This window comes from Hermetia illucens, chromosome 5, assembly GCF_905115235.1.
Source record: "Hermetia illucens chromosome 5, iHerIll2.2.curated.20191125, whole genome shotgun sequence".
NCBI lineage: Eukaryota > Metazoa > Arthropoda > Insecta > Diptera > Stratiomyidae > Hermetia > Hermetia illucens.
In genome coordinates, this window is record NC_051853.1 from 71,405,217 (window position 1) to 71,423,006 (window position 17,790).

General features: G+C 37.3%; 1 protein-coding gene across 1 annotated transcript in view; it reads right to left on the reverse strand.

Annotated features, from left to right (window-relative positions):
* Nucleotides 1-3,633: 3,633 nt before the first annotated feature.
* Nucleotides 3,634-17,790, reverse strand: part of LOC119657657 (mitogen-activated protein kinase kinase kinase 7) — a 56,190-nt gene continuing 42,033 nt past the window's right edge. Inside the window, exons 8-9 of the mRNA XM_038064681.1 lie at nucleotides 4,237-4,589; nucleotides 3,634-3,987 (exon numbers count right to left, since the gene is read on the reverse strand). Of these exons, the coding sequence (XP_037920609.1) occupies nucleotides 3,832-3,987; nucleotides 4,237-4,589 (509 nt within the window). The 3' untranslated portion in view covers nucleotides 3,634-3,831. The remainder of the gene's footprint in view (nucleotides 3,988-4,236; nucleotides 4,590-17,790) is intronic.

Sequence of the window (17,790 nt, forward strand, 5' to 3'; positions counted from 1 at the left end):
CCCATAAATTTTATTAGTTTATAGGTTTATGTGAGTGGCCAAATACTCTTCTGAGGATTTTTCTCTCGAACGCGACTAAGAAGTTGCAATTTTCCTTACTAAGAATCCAAGTCTCCGTTACGTTTCAAGTGGAATAGTTTTTCTAAACTGATATAGGCTCTGCTGTTTGATTTTCAACTCTAGATAAGAAACTTACTCTAACTTTGTTAATTATAGTAAGATTTCTAAGAAACTTGTCAGTGCAAAATTTTGTTGCCTGGAAGTTACCCTAGTTTCAGCGGTTCATAATAGGCATGAACATGTTAACAAGGACAAGGAAACATGGCATAGGAGACAATTTTATTCCGATTAAATTTGTTTATCCAGAATAAAGAGGTAAAAGCCATTTATTTTACTTTTATTCCGTATTATGAATATGAGGTAAATATGAGAAGTTCCTGACCAAACTGTTGGGATGTGTAGAAAGCTTAATAGAATATGTCCCTTCAGCTGATAATTTTTTCTTTTATTGTCAAGTTATTATGTCATGAATTTGATTCTCCAACCTCTTCAGTTGATTCTGAAGCTCTCGAGATGCAACACTGGAATGAATCCGTGCTGATAGTCGCCATATCGTCAAGAAATGTATAGGTGAATAGGCATTTATTTTTGTGTTCTGCCTGCACTATATATTAAGGTACATCGCCTTTGAGATTGGATTCTCATTAGGTGAAGTTTTGTAATGACTAAATATGATTGAAGATAGTCAAAAAACCATCCTGAGTGGCTGGAGACGACGTAGAGAGAAGAGCTATTACAAATACCTAAAAAATTGGCTAAATTGACCGTGAAGGCCCGCACGCAAATTCTGAAGCTTCATTGAATTGTTCCTTCGGCAGATGCTTGCACGCCTCTGTGCTAGCCGTGCTCGGGAAAGGGGGGGGGGTATTTGAACAAGTTCCCCAGTGCCTTAAAAGAAGTAAAAACGAATAAGCCATGTTGGTCGAGGGTGTGGTCCAGAACCCAACTTGCGTCAACGAACATCTCAACTAAGTGACTATCCTTAAGGTGAATGAATTCAATATTAAGGCTACTGTAAATTAACCAACTTAGCTCACCAAAGTTAGTTTATATTATAAAAATATATTAGCTGAATCCGCTTTGAATTTGATATTTATATTCTTACAAATTACCAATTAAAATGTTAGGTTTAAGGAATAGTGTTGTTAAGTGTGTTAAACTGTGCAAAATAAAGATAAGTAGTTTTATCATTTTGTGCTTAATAAAAATTGTTCCGAAAAACTGTGTTCGTGATTTAAGATCATACCATGAAGTGATTGTATTTGAATTGGTTTATTTTCTCGATTTTTGTGCTGATGATTATTACATGGGGAAAATTTTTTTTTAACTATTGACTCGAAGGCGGTCTAAGGTCTTTCGGGGAAGATAATGTGTCGGAAATTTTTAAGTCTATCCATTTCCATGGCTAATCCCAATAATATCAGGCCAGCTCGGTTAGGGGCCAATATACCTATATCAGTTGTTAGCTGCTTTTCGTTTCACCCCCAAATGGATTAGGGGCAAATTTAGAACAACTTCGAGTGCCGCGGCGTTCTACTCATTGCTACAGTAATACTTCGGCATTTGAGTCTCTGAATCTTCATCAACAACTTCCTGCTGTTAGCAAAGTTCAGTCTCGGCCGCCAGACGTGCATACGTCAAAATGGGTTTTATTATGGATGTATACATCCAATGAATCCGTTTTCGTGAAAGTCCCCAGGTCTTACCTATCGCAGTGCTGCAGCACTAGAGTAATCTACAGGATTTCTGGTATTGTTCCTAGATGTTCGTTCACGTTAACTTGGAGTCGAGATGTACTCCTAAAAATATGACTAGATTTCCGCTTCTGTTAAGGTGGATAGCGTGTAGCTATCCCACCTGCCTTTCCTTGTGAACATAACTGGTCCAGTCTTTCTAGCTTTCACCGTGAGTCCAGTATGGAGGTGCCAACTATGGATTACATGCAGTGTTGCATTCAGGCGGTCAAGCCATACTGTGTCCGCAGACTTGCTGATAATTAATACGGCTAGATCACCCGCAAATGTTTGTGCGGAGACCTTTGTGTCCTCTAGGAGTCACAGCAAGGTGTCCATAACTATGATAGGAGCCAAAACAGAGAGGAGAGAATCCCTCCCTGTGGTCAACCCCTAAGGCCCCTCGCCTCAATAGACTTCAGTCCGACCATTATGTGGATCTTTCTCCACTCTCTCGCCGCGAATGAGGTATGATTGAGGGCGTCTACATTGTCTCTGAATAAGTCTAAGGCGTATTCTTTATCGGACATCGCCTTCTCTCTTTTTGCCATTAGCTCATGGAGTGCTGTTTCCGTGAATTTGCCTTTCTGGTAGGCATGTTGCCTACAGTGAAGTGGCCACCTAGGGATATATGTATCCCTTATGAACCGTTCTACTAGTCTTTCCAGTCCTTTTAGAAGAAAGGAAGTTAAACGGATCGATCGGAAGCTTTTTTGCGTCTGTATAGGTGGGTTTCCCTGGTTTGGGAATAAATATTACCTTCATATCATCCCAGCTGCTTGGAATATAAGCGTGTGCTAGGCAAGCACGGTATATATTCTGAATGTGTAGACCCAGGGCATCCATTCCCTCTATTACTAGAGCAGGAATAATGCCATTTGGACCGGAAGATTTGAATCTATGGAACGAGTTAAATGCCAATTTCACTCGTTCTGGTGAAACTACTTTGCATGCCAGAGTCCAATCTTCCGGTTGAAGGTTGTATATATCTGTCGGCCCCGAGATGAGGTTTTAGATGCTGTCTGGGAAGTGAATTTCAAGCAAATGATTTGCTGTTTCTTCATCGCTTTCTGTGCACTTCACACTCTGTAAAAGTAGATAGCCCAACTACTGGCTATGTTCTTGGACAAGGATTTGTTTCAGCTTTGAGGTTGCCTCAAGAGAGTTGGTCTCTTCGCAAAAGCATCTCCTTGATGGTCGTTTGGCCGACCTTATGCTCTTCTTCAAAGCTTTTTGAGACTTTTTGTACCGAATCTAGCCAGCGACTGAATCAGACTTTAGAGCTCGGTTGAAGAGCACCCTCGTCGTTCTCCTCTGTTTTGCCAAATCCGAGTTTCACTATGGTGTTTTACTCTTCTTTGACATCATGAGTGGGCAGCTCTCTCCCTACTATGGGATTAGTCTAGTTCGAGAAAATTTCCATCGATTTTTTTTTTACATATTTCGATAGAATACGAGTAGTACTGTTTAAAATTTTGAGTCAGTATCTACATTCGTTTTGATTCTACAGCGCTTAGCTCTCCCTCCTTTCTATTATACCTTTCTTTATACCATCTGTGTGCAAATTTAATGACAAAACTCAACTCTCGCCGAAGAAGGGTATTACTCTGCATATGACTGAATCAACAATGTGTTCCAAATTTGCGAACACCAACCAAGTTAAGGTACGAGTATATAGCGTGGTATGAGAAAAATTCTAGCAAATTTTGATTTGCAGAACAACTTTTATCCAAGTGTTGATTAATCATCGTTGAATTTAGTCACATTTCATTATAATTTCTTAATTTTTTATATTTACTATTTTTCTATTATTTCATTCCTAAGAATTAATATTACGATATTACTTGAAAATAAATTTATTCTTTGTTTTCATACTTTGACAATAGGGTATAATATATTTATAGTACTCATACACTCTCACACGGCGCACATCTTTTCTCGACACAGCATATCTTACGTAACTACCTTAATACTTAAGGGCAATATGATATATATATATAACTTTATTGGTAACATGGAAATATGAGCCACATTATCTCTAAGTATTAATATGGACCCACCCATCATCTGTTTGCTCTGAAATAACTGCTGGGTTTTGCTGCTCTTGTGGGCGCGCGTCAGCTGCAGGTTGTGACTGTTGAGGCGAGTTGTTTAATACTTGCTGTAGGTAGGCTTTGAGTCCGAGGAGACTTTCCTGGGGGAGAATGGAATTCAAATAAATATTAGAAATTAGTTTTTATTTATTTGGTAAGTAACCCTGAGATGTTGGAATACTCTATTAGAAATAGAAATAATAAAATCAAATGGGAAAAACGAAATTTTGCGATGTAATTTTATAATTGAAAATTAGAAATATTCAGCTTCCCTTAATTACGAAATTCTTTTCACTATCACGCAAATTCATCATAAATTTATCCACAAGGCAATGGCCCTGAAAACTCACCTTCTCATGTATTTTCTTTAAATAATCCTTTCGTTTCTCCCCCTCCAATGGGTCCGACAACAGTTCATCTCGCTGTTGTGTCTTATATGCCAGCTCTGTCTCAATTTTCAGATATTCCTTTGCTAGGTTCTTATGCTCTTTGAAAAGTTGTTGTGAAAGCCGACTATTTGGATCGGGAAGCTCTGGTTGCAACTCAGGGTCAAGGGTCAATTGCATTGCGTCCAGATCCAGGGAAGAATCACTTTCATCTGATAGTGCAGTTGATGATCCACTTGCTTCAACAAAATTGTCAGGTGGAATACCTCCAGGACGAGTTTCGGTTATAGTTAGATGTTCTCTGCCTTGACTTTTTGCTGCAAGTAATAGAAATTTTGAGTTCTCAGTAAATCTTTGTTTTTATATAATACATTGAAAACTAAAAGACATATTTTTCATTTCTAAAATTTAGTTCAGGATATTCTATTAATAAAAGAGAAGCCCACGGAGATAAAAGAAAGTAAATAAAATATTCCACGTTTAAAACTAGGCTGAGAGACACAAACAAAGTAACCAAGTTGTAGGGTGCTGTAAGATCGGCATAACTTCGGAATTGGGGAGCGGAAGTAGCTATCCAGCTCCGCGAAGATAACTTCCAAAATGTGGCCTCACCAGAAGCAACGCGGAAAATAACATCCGAGAAGGTAAGGTTGCCCATCAGGCAAATACACATCTTGAAAATAGCACATATACCAAAAAAGATTAGGCATTCTTGCAGACAAGGGAGATTGAGACTCTGGAGTCTGAAAGGATAGTTGTCAGGGAAAAGTTATTTTGCAAGGAGAGGGACCGGGAGAATCACAGTACAGCCTCAAGTGCAAGGTAGTGACAATTGCGAAAGGGGGAGCAAATTACAGAACAATATTCAAAGATGTTTCTAGGGAGGGAGTTGAAATATTTTGGAAACCCGATTGACGATGTCGGCTAGATGGGAATGGAAACGAATCTTGTTGTCGAAGGTTGTACCCAGGGCTTGGAAGTAGCTCGGAGTTGGCAGAAGTTAACTACAAAGAAAGTAGACAGTTGTCGAAGTAGAGACTTATAATTTAAATTGTCTGAGCAGGTAAGCACCGGTAGGCAGGTGAGGAAACATGAATCGTCATTAATAAAATTCAGAAATAAGACGGGACCCAGTATAGAACCTTGGGAAATACCAGAGGAGTGAGAGGAGGAGCGGTAGGAATTGTTGGAGGCGGGGTATATCTTGATTAAAAGGGGGCGTTGAGCAGAGAGCGTTTCGGGAAGAGTAAGTATAAATGGCTTATACTTCTGACTTTCAGTAAAGAAACTTACTAAAACAGTAGAAACAGTAGATTGATGATCGAAATCGATAGTCGATCAGTCGTTTACATATCTGTCGAGGATTTTGGAAAAAGAGAAGAGTAATAAGGTAGGGCGGTAATTGAGACCTAGAGTAGGGTTACCAGTTTTGAGGATAGATTTTAGTTGAAAATTATGCGTAGAGGCGAGTAGATGGATTGTTGACAGTTAACTAGTTAGGAAGCACACTGGGATCAGGTCCGATATTGGTGTCAAGTTCATCAATGAGGCACTTAACTAACGATTTGAAATCTTCGCATGCAAGATGGACGATGATGCTCTTCAAGTATCGCTTAGGTGCTTGTTAGGGTTTTGTGGTGAACAGCCACGTTATATATCACATGAAAGGCCTCTATTAGTACTCTTCAAATCAGATCCTAGTTTTGATGCCAATCGCAAACTGGAGGAACGAGGGGCTCAAAAAGAGGTCACTTAAATCATCATTCATCAGAAACCACGTAGCCAAAAAAAATGAAAAAAATCACGATGATGTCCCTATGATATCTACGTCTGCTGCTTCTCTTATTGACACACTCATATTGTGGAAAAAATGTTGAGTTAAGAAACCAAGTAAAACTTATCAAGGGATCTAGGCATTTGGTATATTTACTGCTAAGCAAAGAAGATGAGAAAGTGGCAATAAACGCTCTAAAAAAGATTATTGATTACTCTTCGGGTTCTTTGGATGAATTCATCATTTCTCTTACAGTCCAAACTGTTTAAACCAATCCATGGGAAAAGAGGAAAATTTGCAAAAATTATCGTTGAGGTTGGTCAAATACTTCATTTAAATGGGTCAAAGAAATTAGGCGTATAAGATTCCACATTGAGGTAGCATAGCGGAAAGGAATTATGCGACATTTCGGAGCAAATATGTCGCAATTTATCATTCCATGTCCAAAATATCCTTGAAAAATAAGTCAAAATTATCGAAATAAATAAAAATTTCCATTTGACAATGTTTCCACATCACTGCATCGACGACTATCATCGAGCATTGTCACTCAAAAGCTAAAAGTTGAATTAGGTTACTTGTCGATATAGATATACTACTGTGTTTAAAAAGTAAAGTGAATTTTTTATTTAAACTTCGGGGTAACTGATTCGGGCCAAACTTTTTGTTATGTAGGCTACTGTAAAAGACATCTGTGCCAAATTTCATGTCAATGTCATCATCACTTGTTTAGTTACCCTGGTGTTTTCTAAACGACTAGAGAATATTTAGGTGATGTTTACAATGTTTGATTTCGCAGAGCAAAAAAGTTCTTTTGGGGAATGAAATTTCGGTCCCGGAAACCTTCAGAAAGCTGTAGAAGGCGTTCGGTAAATCAGCTAGGTTGTAGGACAATGCTTATAAGTGGTTCAAAGAAGAAGAAAGCAGAGAACGTGTTGGTAACTTGGAACGTCTTGGATGAACATGGACAGATGAGCAGGATTTTAAAAAAATCAAGGAACTGGTGCTCGAAAATTGTTGTTTGATAATTAGAGACATTGTCGGTATGGTTGGCATTTCAATTGGGACAGTTGAAACAATTATGACACATCATCTGGGCCTTGGCAAAAGCAAATCGCGTTTGATGTCAAAAAATTCAATTTTTTGCGAAAAAGAGCTTCTTTGTGAGTTTTTTTTTGCCAGAAATTCCATTCATATCGTCCCGCCTCATTGACACATCTATATGAAGGCTATACAGGGGAACGACTTTCTGGCTGCTTCGAAGTTCGAATAGTAGGGACTTTGGCATGAAATCTAAAATTTACCGCAATGATGTCCACCTTCTCGCCTTCTATGATTCTGAGTGTTGAAAGATTATAAAAAACAATAAATGGCGCCTCGCGATAATGGGGACGAAAATGTTCCGTTGAACTAGTGGCGTGACACGCTTTAATGACATCCGAAATGAGGATATCCACGATGGATATGAGGTTGCATCGATCGTGGAAAAATTGCGAGAGACGTCTTCAATGGTAGTCACGTAATTCGCGCTAATAATAATACACTCGTCAAGATTGGTCTGAACATCGAAGTCGACGATAAGCGACCAAAAGGCCGGCCGAAACAACGGTAGCTTGACACCCTGGATGAGGATTTGAGACCAGGCTTCTGATAGAACAAAATAGCGCAAAGACTAACGAAAAAGAAGATTTTATATATTTCTTCCAGGCACGTTTATTATTTTAATAGGGTTAGCCTTTCTTTTCAAAGCAAATTGCCCACTTTTGTTAGGACATTAAGTACATACATCTTGGATAAAAAGCAAATTCGCCCGATTTCAAATTCGACGAAAAACATGAGTTCAAATTGGACGAAAAACAGATCGCGACATCAAAACGCGCAGCACAATGGTGGTTCACGAAATTTCGCGGTGGTGATGAAATCCTTGAAGACGCCGAGCGCTGTGGCAGACCATCGGATGTTGACAGCCACCACCCAATCAAATTTATGAATATTCGTTCTGATGTTTGCTGACGAATTAAAGGTCACAAGTGGAACGGTTAGGAGTCACATGCGCGAAATTGAGAAGCAAAAAAAATCGACGAATGAATACCGTTAAGATGAAAAACAAAGAAAAAAATCGTAGAATTTTCAAGTTTCTTAAAGAAAGTGAATGTGCAACTTCCACATGTTTGCGAGATTAACGTGTACAGGAAGGGGTCTAAAATTGGGACAAATACCATTGCTTATTATTTGAAGCGGGATACAAAACGAATTTTGTAACCTATTTTTTGTGCTCGTTTAAATGTATGTTAATTTTAACTTATTTTTCCAAATTTGTTGGAATTAATCAAATCGGATATTTCCGTATAGCTCATGGAATTCGAATCTAGTCATTCGATTCGCTGGTAATTAAGTAGTTATTTGCGAATCACTTGTGCTTTGGGTTTTGTCCGTTGTTGGAAAAACAAGCATTCAGTCATTTTATGGTAGACGCGCCAACGAAAATTTAGTTGCCAAGATTGGTCTGAACATCGAATTCGATGGTAAGCGACCAAAAGGCCGAAACAACGGTGGCTTCATACATTCAGATCAGGCATTTGAGAGAGCCAAATTGCGAAATCGATCAGGACGAGCTGACTTCGTTTGTGAACGGGACAAAGGCTGAAGAAAAAGAACAGACATTTTATGATAGACGTGGGACAGGATATTCTGTTCTGGGTATCACAGTTCATTCGTGTTTTCACAGTACTTTCAAAAGATCGACAATTGGCTGCGTCATACGATTTGGCGGTCCTTCCAATCTTGATGAATGATTCAATGATGATCAATGTTCATCGAAGGCCAAGATTTAATATTTTTATGAAATAAATTTTTTCTACTGAAAATAGAAATAGTAGAATATATTTTAAAAAGAATACAAATAAGGCTATAAAATTAAAGTAAAAAAACAAAGAAATATTCAACAGACAATTTTTTTTATAGCATTTAACGATTACGAATGGTCATTGTCCAAATTTATGACCCCCATTGTATGTGGAAGAGGAACATATTTTAAAGTGATGATGCTATGAAAAGCAACAGTCCGATAGGTAATAATATCCTTGATAAATGGTTGGCAGAATTTTGGATCGGTAAAAAAAGAAAGAATGCATATCCCCTACCACTAATGACACAAATATGTGGGAAAATCGCTGCAGTTGATATTTTCTAAGCTGCAACAAAAATTGCCTTGAGCAATGGGTAAAAATCGTGTATTCATATTTAACAGAAGATGGTTGCAAAAATATAAATATATAATGATAATTCATGTAGATTTTTTGAAAAACTGACGTCATATTTACCGTGTGAAAAATCGATTTTTAAAAAATATGCAATTCTATAAATACTGCTTATTTATTTTTTACAAGTAATTTTCGGTGATGAATCAGTGAAAAAAATTGGTGATTCGCTTCTTCAGGAGTTAAGATGACAAAAGAATTAGAGATCTACGATTTATTAAAAACGCAATTAATGTAATTATATGATCATCGCTTATGGTACTACCAGTAAATCGTTTTTTTTTTATTTCTGATAATGATTGAAATATAGGGGAGTGAGGGCTCAAAATATATGCTCCAAAAAGTGAAATAGGTCTCGTTCTCAGAACCTATCCAACCAAAAGATCCGAACAAAATCACAGTGATGCATTTATATGAAATCTAGGCCCGAAAATACATCTCGGTCCGATGTCTGCACAAAAAAACTTAACAATAGTATATTATCATGCTTTAGAAATTTACCGGAAAAGCCCCCTTGAGCTCACCCCAGAAGTACAAAATCAGCATAAGCCAATGTAATATAGGACATAATTCTGAAAAATTTGAAAGTAATCCAACTATTATTAACAAAGTTATAGAAGGTCAAAGTTTCGCATTTCAGATAAATTTATTGCACCCTAAGTCATGTATGACGTCATCATCAGATAAAGTGAACTTATATGAACAGCGGGGTCCATAGACAGGTTCTAGTTCTCCTTTTTTGCTTTTTTTAGGTATTTGCATAAAAGTGTCCATTACTCGAGGTAAGCATGTATGTCTGTACTAAGAAAGCTTGCGGGTAGTAACCAATGTAATAGACACAAATATGACGGAATATTTTGTATTCTTAACTATATACGAATGGAAAATTGTGCATAGAGAGTTTCACACTTAACTTGAACAAAAAATCTTTATAATCCAAAGCGCCCAGTTTCTGGTATACCGACTTGTTGTAATACTATCTCGGTTTTATAAGTAAATCTTAATTAAATCGAGATAGGATTATAAGCGCACGGCTGAGACACTAACGGTCATCGAAATCAACAGCGTGCTTTACATTTCTCTAGCAAAACGTTGATCTACTTAACTAAAGGGTTATCAATATCATGCTTTCTGGTAGTATCACGAGCCTCTTGGAAAGACACACAGTCAAAAACTCCTTCAATGTCCATGAACAGCGCCACTGTCGTCACCACTGCAGTCGAAACGTTAGAGATAAGATGTCGTATTCCACTGAAGCTTTCCATATCCTCTGGACTAGGCAGCATGAAAGACGTCACTAATGACGAAAAGGAATATTACCGGCAACAGAACAGCTTCAAATAACTCCGAGATTTCACCTCGATCATCACTTGACATTTTGTAGCTTTATGAGTTGCTCTCCTATTGGTGGAAATGCTCCTCCTGTGGGGGCACTATCGAAAGCCAGCCCATAATGGATAAAGAACAGGTGAAGCGTATACGTGAACTCCGCAGTGTACCACAATAATCCGCAAAGTGTTGTTGTGGTCAATGCATCAGCTTGCCCTCTGTTGATTAAGCTTCAAGTGTTTTTTGATTTGCTCCAGGATAATTTTAGCTAATTTTTAGGGAGCACCAAATACCTTTCCGATTATCGCACTCAAAATCCGTGCCTTTATTCGGAATCTTAACGCTCGTTCTCTCCTTCAATTCCAGGGAAAAAATCTTGACGTTGATGGCCGAAACGAAGTCGCTTTTGTTTGGAGGAACAGAAAGGTCCATTCAAAACACATGACACTTTCACTTAGCTTTCATATTTTTTTTTTTTTGAAAATAGTGTAGAATTTTTAAATTTAAATTTTGTTTCGAAACATGTTTAGTTAGATCGACTTGTAGTGCATCTTGCATATATGAATAGAAACTGTCAATGTCGTAATCTTAAATTCCACTTTCACCAATTCGGACCACTAATAAAAGGTATTCTTCTCTTGTTTTAATTGATTGCATATGAAAAGCAAAAGCAAGGGAGGGAAATGGCAATGCTAGATATGTACGGAAAAAGGATGAGATTAATCCAATAATTCCAATTGATAAATTCAGCCAAATTAAAGTTTTATGGATATATAAAGATTTTGTGTTGACTTGTGAAAACATCTTTCAAATTGAAGGTTAACAATTCAAACAAATGGATTTAAATAAATCATCCAATGAAGAGAAACAGTTGGAGACAGAAGTCCTTGAAATTCAAAATATTTATCTGTTACTAATTAGAGTCGAATTTATTTTGTCTAAAGCCAAGGGATTGAAATTCAAGGCGATTCCTATGTAACGTACATAAATACATAGTAATTAGTTTAGTGAAAATCCTATATTATTAATACAATTATAATAGGTCAGAATTTTCATCCTAACATATAGAAAATCAGTATTAGAGCAAAGTAAACAGTTTGGGATACTAAAACCCCATATACGTACTATATCTGTCTCAGTAAAAATAGATAAAAGTGGACAAGAATTACAACTATAGTTAGAGGAAAAATATAAATGAAGGCGGGCACAATAGTTCTTTAATTACGTGCTGCGACTTCCCCTTAACAGAAAAGGAGTAAGTATGAGATGACTGGTATGCTTGCATATACACTCCCATGCAAAAGAATAGCCGACCTTTCCGCAGAAAAAGGAACGACAATTTAAAGAAATAGCAAAGAGTACTAAGAGAAGCAGAAAATTGATAAAGAATTTCCTGGTGAATCCAGAAAACTATGGGCGAAAGCCTACTTCAGGCGGACCCTGATATTCAATATAAAGAGCCCGGCGGGCTATATTACCGAAATCGTGCAATTCGCTGGAAAAGGAACGCATACTGGAAGAAATGGCTCTGTAATGGTTTGACTGGAATAGGGTACCACGGTAAAACAGGAACAAAGTTTATTTCCGGTGAGATGAATAACCATATATTATTGCTTATTTTGAGATGATCCAGGATCAAGGAATGCAAACTACCCGAAGACTCATGGTTTTTCAACAGGATAGTAAAGGAATGTTTTCATAGTAAAAATATTCCGATATTGGAGTGGTTAGCATTTTCTCAGGACGTGAATACAATCAAAGTTGCTTAGAGGAATTTATAAAGCTGTTTTTTTTTCTGGTGGTAAGCAAAAGGTCTAGAACACCAATGTTGTGATAGTTCGATGCTGACAGGAAACACCGCAATCAGATGGAAAAAAAATAGTTTTGCATATGAGTGCATGTGTGCACAATGTGTGCGGTAATGTCCGATTCACAAATAGAGTGGCTATGAAATAGTTTTTAAATTCATTTCAAATTTGATTTCCCTCACAAATTTGGGCGTGATGTAGGGTAGTGTCTAGTTGCTAATTCGTTTGGTTTTTACGAGAATGCACCGTGCATTTTGCCTAAAATACTTTTACTTAAACAATGGTTCGTTCAACACGATTTGCAAGAATTACAGGGTAATACCACTTTGTAATTTTTTTTCGACCAATTTTCTTATTGACTGAAATATTAATATATTATACCCAATTATTCATGTGAAAAAAAAATTAATGGTCGAAAAAGATTATTTTGGGAGCAAATGTGTTATGGAATATCAGTGAAATAGGCCACTAAATGTCTCTAGCACTGTAATTTTCATCGTAGAGCAACAGTAGTTTTTGTCGTGAATAACTCGTGTTTCTCAACAATGCATTGATTTCATTAGCGTTTGGTAATCTTCTTTTCCTTCAGCCTTATTTGGCTCTATCAAATGCCTGATCTAGATGAAATCTCGAGACTTTTAAATCCCCACCCAGCGTATCAAGCCACCGTTGTTTCGGTCTGCCTTTTTTGGTCGCAACAACGGTTCGTAATTTGTTATGAAATCAGGACGAACTATACGTAGAAACGGCAATTCTATTGAAGATATGAAAAAAGCTATTCAAACCACATTCCGTGCATGAATATGTTAGGGTTTCTCGTTCTCAAAAATTTTATGATATTTTAAGAAGTCCGAGTTCATGGTGCTTGGCAATTAAGAAAGGCAATCCAAGGAAATAAAATAATACGGGCGTGCCCCAACAATGCCAAATATAGTATCTGAGGCGGTAAAACCAATTTATAAAGATTCGAACAAAACGGCTAATGCGATATTGTGATCAATGACCCCTAAATCTGTTTCTAGTATGCATTACCATTTCAATGACGCCTATAATGTAGAAATGCTAACTTGGTATAATAATGGGATTTGACCGTCAAAGGTTTTGTTCATAAGTGTACGCCATGCATATATCGCGGTCTGACAGTTCTCTCACTGAAAAAGCTAGGGTAGGCCTTAGAACATGTTTTTCACCAAGGAAGAATAAGGGGTATAGAATGGTCATTTGGAAGGTCTACGGTATGGCCTAGGCATAGTAGATGAAAGGTAGAATATGCATTTCCTTAAAATTTTAACATTCGAAACTTTAAATGCGTTTTTCGAGTAAGGGGACTTTCTCATGAATAATTTGAGTGCAACGCTAGAGTGGTGTAAATTCTGCAGAGCAAAGAAAACAAGTCGGAACACCAGAAGCGCAGCGCGTTAGGTACGAGTGTTTTGTGTTGTGCCTCTATGCACGTTTTTCCATTTGTATATAGTTTAGAATATAAAATACTCCGTCATATATTTCCAAACAAAATATACATATGTTCATAGATATTAAAGACATAAATATTGTGCTTATCCTAAACAAGCAAACATTGCCAACTACCGTATACTAATGACTATATACATATGTATCCATCTAAATTGATCTAACGCATCTTGACGCATTTCCACTTTACTCTGTCTACGAAAGGATATATACGTACACACACTGCTCGTAAATTCCATTATCGTATACACACCCATGCCTGTCTCCAATAATTGACACTGATATTCAAATAACTATTTAAAAAAGAAAAGGAAAGTGTCTCCATGAACCCCGTCGTTCATACATATAACTTCACTTTATACATATGATGATCACGTCATACACATCGTAAAGTGCAATAAATTTACGCGAAATGCAATACTTTGCCTTTCAACGACTTTGTTAATAATAGCTGGACTGCGTTCAAACTTTCCAAAATTATGTCCTATACTGATCCCACTTACTTCTGTACTTCTAGTGTGAACTTAAGGGGGGTTTCTGGGTAAATTTCCAAAATATGATAATATACTATTTTAACTATATTTGTGCAGACATCGGAACAGGAAGTGTTTTGAGGCCTAGATTTTGTATAGATGTATCATTGTGATTTTTTCCAGATTTTTTGGTTGGATAGGTTCTGAGGACGAAACCTTTTTGACTTTTTGTGACACACATTTTGACACTCACCACTGCTTTCGGAAAGTAATAAACGGGCCCTTTCATTTGACACCGTACATGACCACATTCTGTGAAAAAAAATTTACACCGCCCTTTCGCGTGTATGGGGGGCTTCCTTTCAAACTCAATACAAAATGGCGCCACTCGTTGCATGTAAAGGTACACACAGGCCACATGCTTTTACCAAATTTCGTGACATGCAGTTCAGCCGTTTCGAAGTAAATTGATATTGAATCGACTTTGATAAGATTTTGTTTCACAAAAATCTTAAAAATGAGCCACCGCTGGATCCAAGCATACGTAACTATATTTTGCCAGTATATTTCGAATCACTTAGCAGTGATGAGTTGTTAAAAGGTAATCTTGGCAGAAATACAGAAAATGGTAACGAAAGTTACAACAAGTTGGTCCGGAATATTTCTCTGACATGCAAGTTTTCTTGCAGAGAACTCACTGAAAATTGCAGCCTGGATCGTAGCATCCACTTTCAACGAAGGCTTGAAAACTTACCTGATCATTATGAACTTGATGGACATACAAATTGGCTAAATTGCAACAGCTTTGCAGGTTGCAACAAGTTGCCATCTCGCAAGCCAATAGGAGGAGCAGCGAGCAGTCAAAAGAGGACTAAATTCAGAAGAAAAAAGCTTTGGCAAGCTACTTGCAGCAATTACTAGATGAAGAAGATCCTCAAAATTCGCTAGAAATTGTAGTAAAAAAACTTTAAACGCGTTTTTCTGCTGGACCTTTTTCTCGGAATCTACTCGCCCGATTCTAATAAACCAAAAATATTTTGATTATTTATAGGAAAAACTATACAATAAGCCTTTAAAACTTCAAAAAACTACTCCCTCTTTTTATACAGGGGTGAACCATCCTAGAAAATGGCAAATTTTCTTTTTTCAAATATAATCATGTGGTATCAAATCAAAGGTCTCGGTTAGTACTTTCCAAATCAGTTCTAATATTTGATGGGAGAGGGGGAAATGCGAAACCCGGAAAGTTCTCATTTCTTTTACGGAACCATAGTCGAGTAGCTTTTGCAAAATCGAAAAATCTGAAAAAAAATCACGAAACTGCTACTATATGATGTCTAGGCTCCTATATTACTACAATGTTTAGTAATTTTCGGCAAGCTGCAGGGTGCGTTTAAGTAAAGCGATAAATTAAAGTTCGAAATTTTTGATTTTGCCTTAACTAAGTTTATTTTCCCCAGATATGCACATTTCGACGACTAATTGAATTCGAATCGTAGCACTAAGAAATACAACAAGTAGTCATTGGACAGTATATTAGCAACTTAATAAAATTAAAAAGGAATAATTGGAATTTTCATTTAATAATTTTTTAAATGTTAACAGTACGGGCGGATATTATATGATATTTTCTTTATTTGTTTGTTTAGTATATACATGATAATTATGAATTCAATATGTAGGTTTATCTAGGAATTTGAAAATAGACGAAGGAATATTTTGAATTTTCAGCTACGTACAAATGGAAAAATTTGTACCCAAACTTCCTCACACAAGAAAAGCACAAAACCTTTCATACACGAAGCTTCTAACTTCCGGTATTTCCGACTTGTTTCTATGGACAGTCTCGAGCAGATGAGACAGAAACTCGGTTGCCGACCCAAATCAAAATCTTTTCTTCCTATATCGTCATAGATTTCTATATTTTGTTTTGTTATTTTGTTATCGTCCTGAATTTTGAATTGAAATGATTGAATTTATGTTCCCATAAAAAAAGCTTTAACGATGCAACAGAAATATTTTACGAAGAAATCGGTGATTTGTTTTTGATAATTTATAACCTACTACGCGTTTCGCATCGCGAATTTTATGTCTTTTTTGTGACTCAGATGTGAGAGAAAGCGTTACGCAGAAATCATAAAATAATGCATCAGCAAGCACCCCCAATGTTCCTTTTTTTTATTAGTCAAGAGAAGGAAACATTGGTTCTGATTAGAGGCTGAGTTTATATGATTGGTTCTGACAATTCGATGAAACAATTTATGAATTTTCGACAAAAGCGTCCTATCCGGTGTGCAAAATTTAATTTTTTTTTAAATTTTATTGTCTCATCAAGGGTAATTTTGTTTGCTATACGTTTTGGTCTTGGAACATACGCTTCTCATCACGGAAAGACACACCCATTTTGCAAACAGCACAATCGCAAGGCAATCGGTAGTGTCTCAGAGCATGAACAAACTTTGAAGCCATCATCAAGTATTGAGCATGTTTGTCAGGCAATCCTCAAGTGAAGAAGAAGAAGAAGTGTTCTTTATTTGCTAATTTTTTTAGTATTGTATTAGTTCTTATATAGTATATCGGGAAAAATTTGTTTCCTTCTTGATGTTTTTTCAACGCATCTTTTTTTCTAATTGTTTGCGCTATAATGCAAACAATTCCTTCAGCACCATCTCACCGGTTCATATTGATGCGATCATCCCCAAGTGTGTCGCAGGAAGTGTCGAATTTCAGACGTTTCTTAAAATCGATGTCATGGATCATTGAATCGCTTTACGTTTTCTGGGCAAAGCAGCATATAAGAATATCACCGGTAACAAGAAGAAATAATATCGGTGACAAGATGCAAGTGATTCAAATTCTTCTGATATTTAAACTCGGCATACCACGTGACACTTTGCGCCATCATATGTCGCTTAGACAATAGTTGTTAGTTTCCCTGAAATACTCCTGTTTGGGCTATTCGAAATCTATTACGCTACAGAATCCCAAAATTCATGGGGTTTCTACTGACGGTGGCACATTAGCAGCACCAAATCCGCCTTCGGTGTTTTGTTCAAAACTTGGAGATGCTGTCATTTTAGTATCAACATCGAATGAATGGGGACCCGTGGGGACTCGGTTACAAACTGGTAACCCGAACAATCGGGGCTGTGCGGAAAACCTGTCCACGCATTGTAAGGGCACTATTTCCTGCGCATCCCGTATGGGATGATGACGTCGACGAACAGGCAGTCCTTTCTATGAAAGGCAAGAAGGCGCCAGGACCCGATGGTATTCCAGCAGAGGTATGCAAACTGGTATTCCAACACTGGTTAGACCTATTGCTTGGCGCATTCAACGCTTGCGTGAAAGAGGGCACATTGCCTGCTCGTTGGAAGGTGGCGAGGTTTCCGCTCATCAACAAA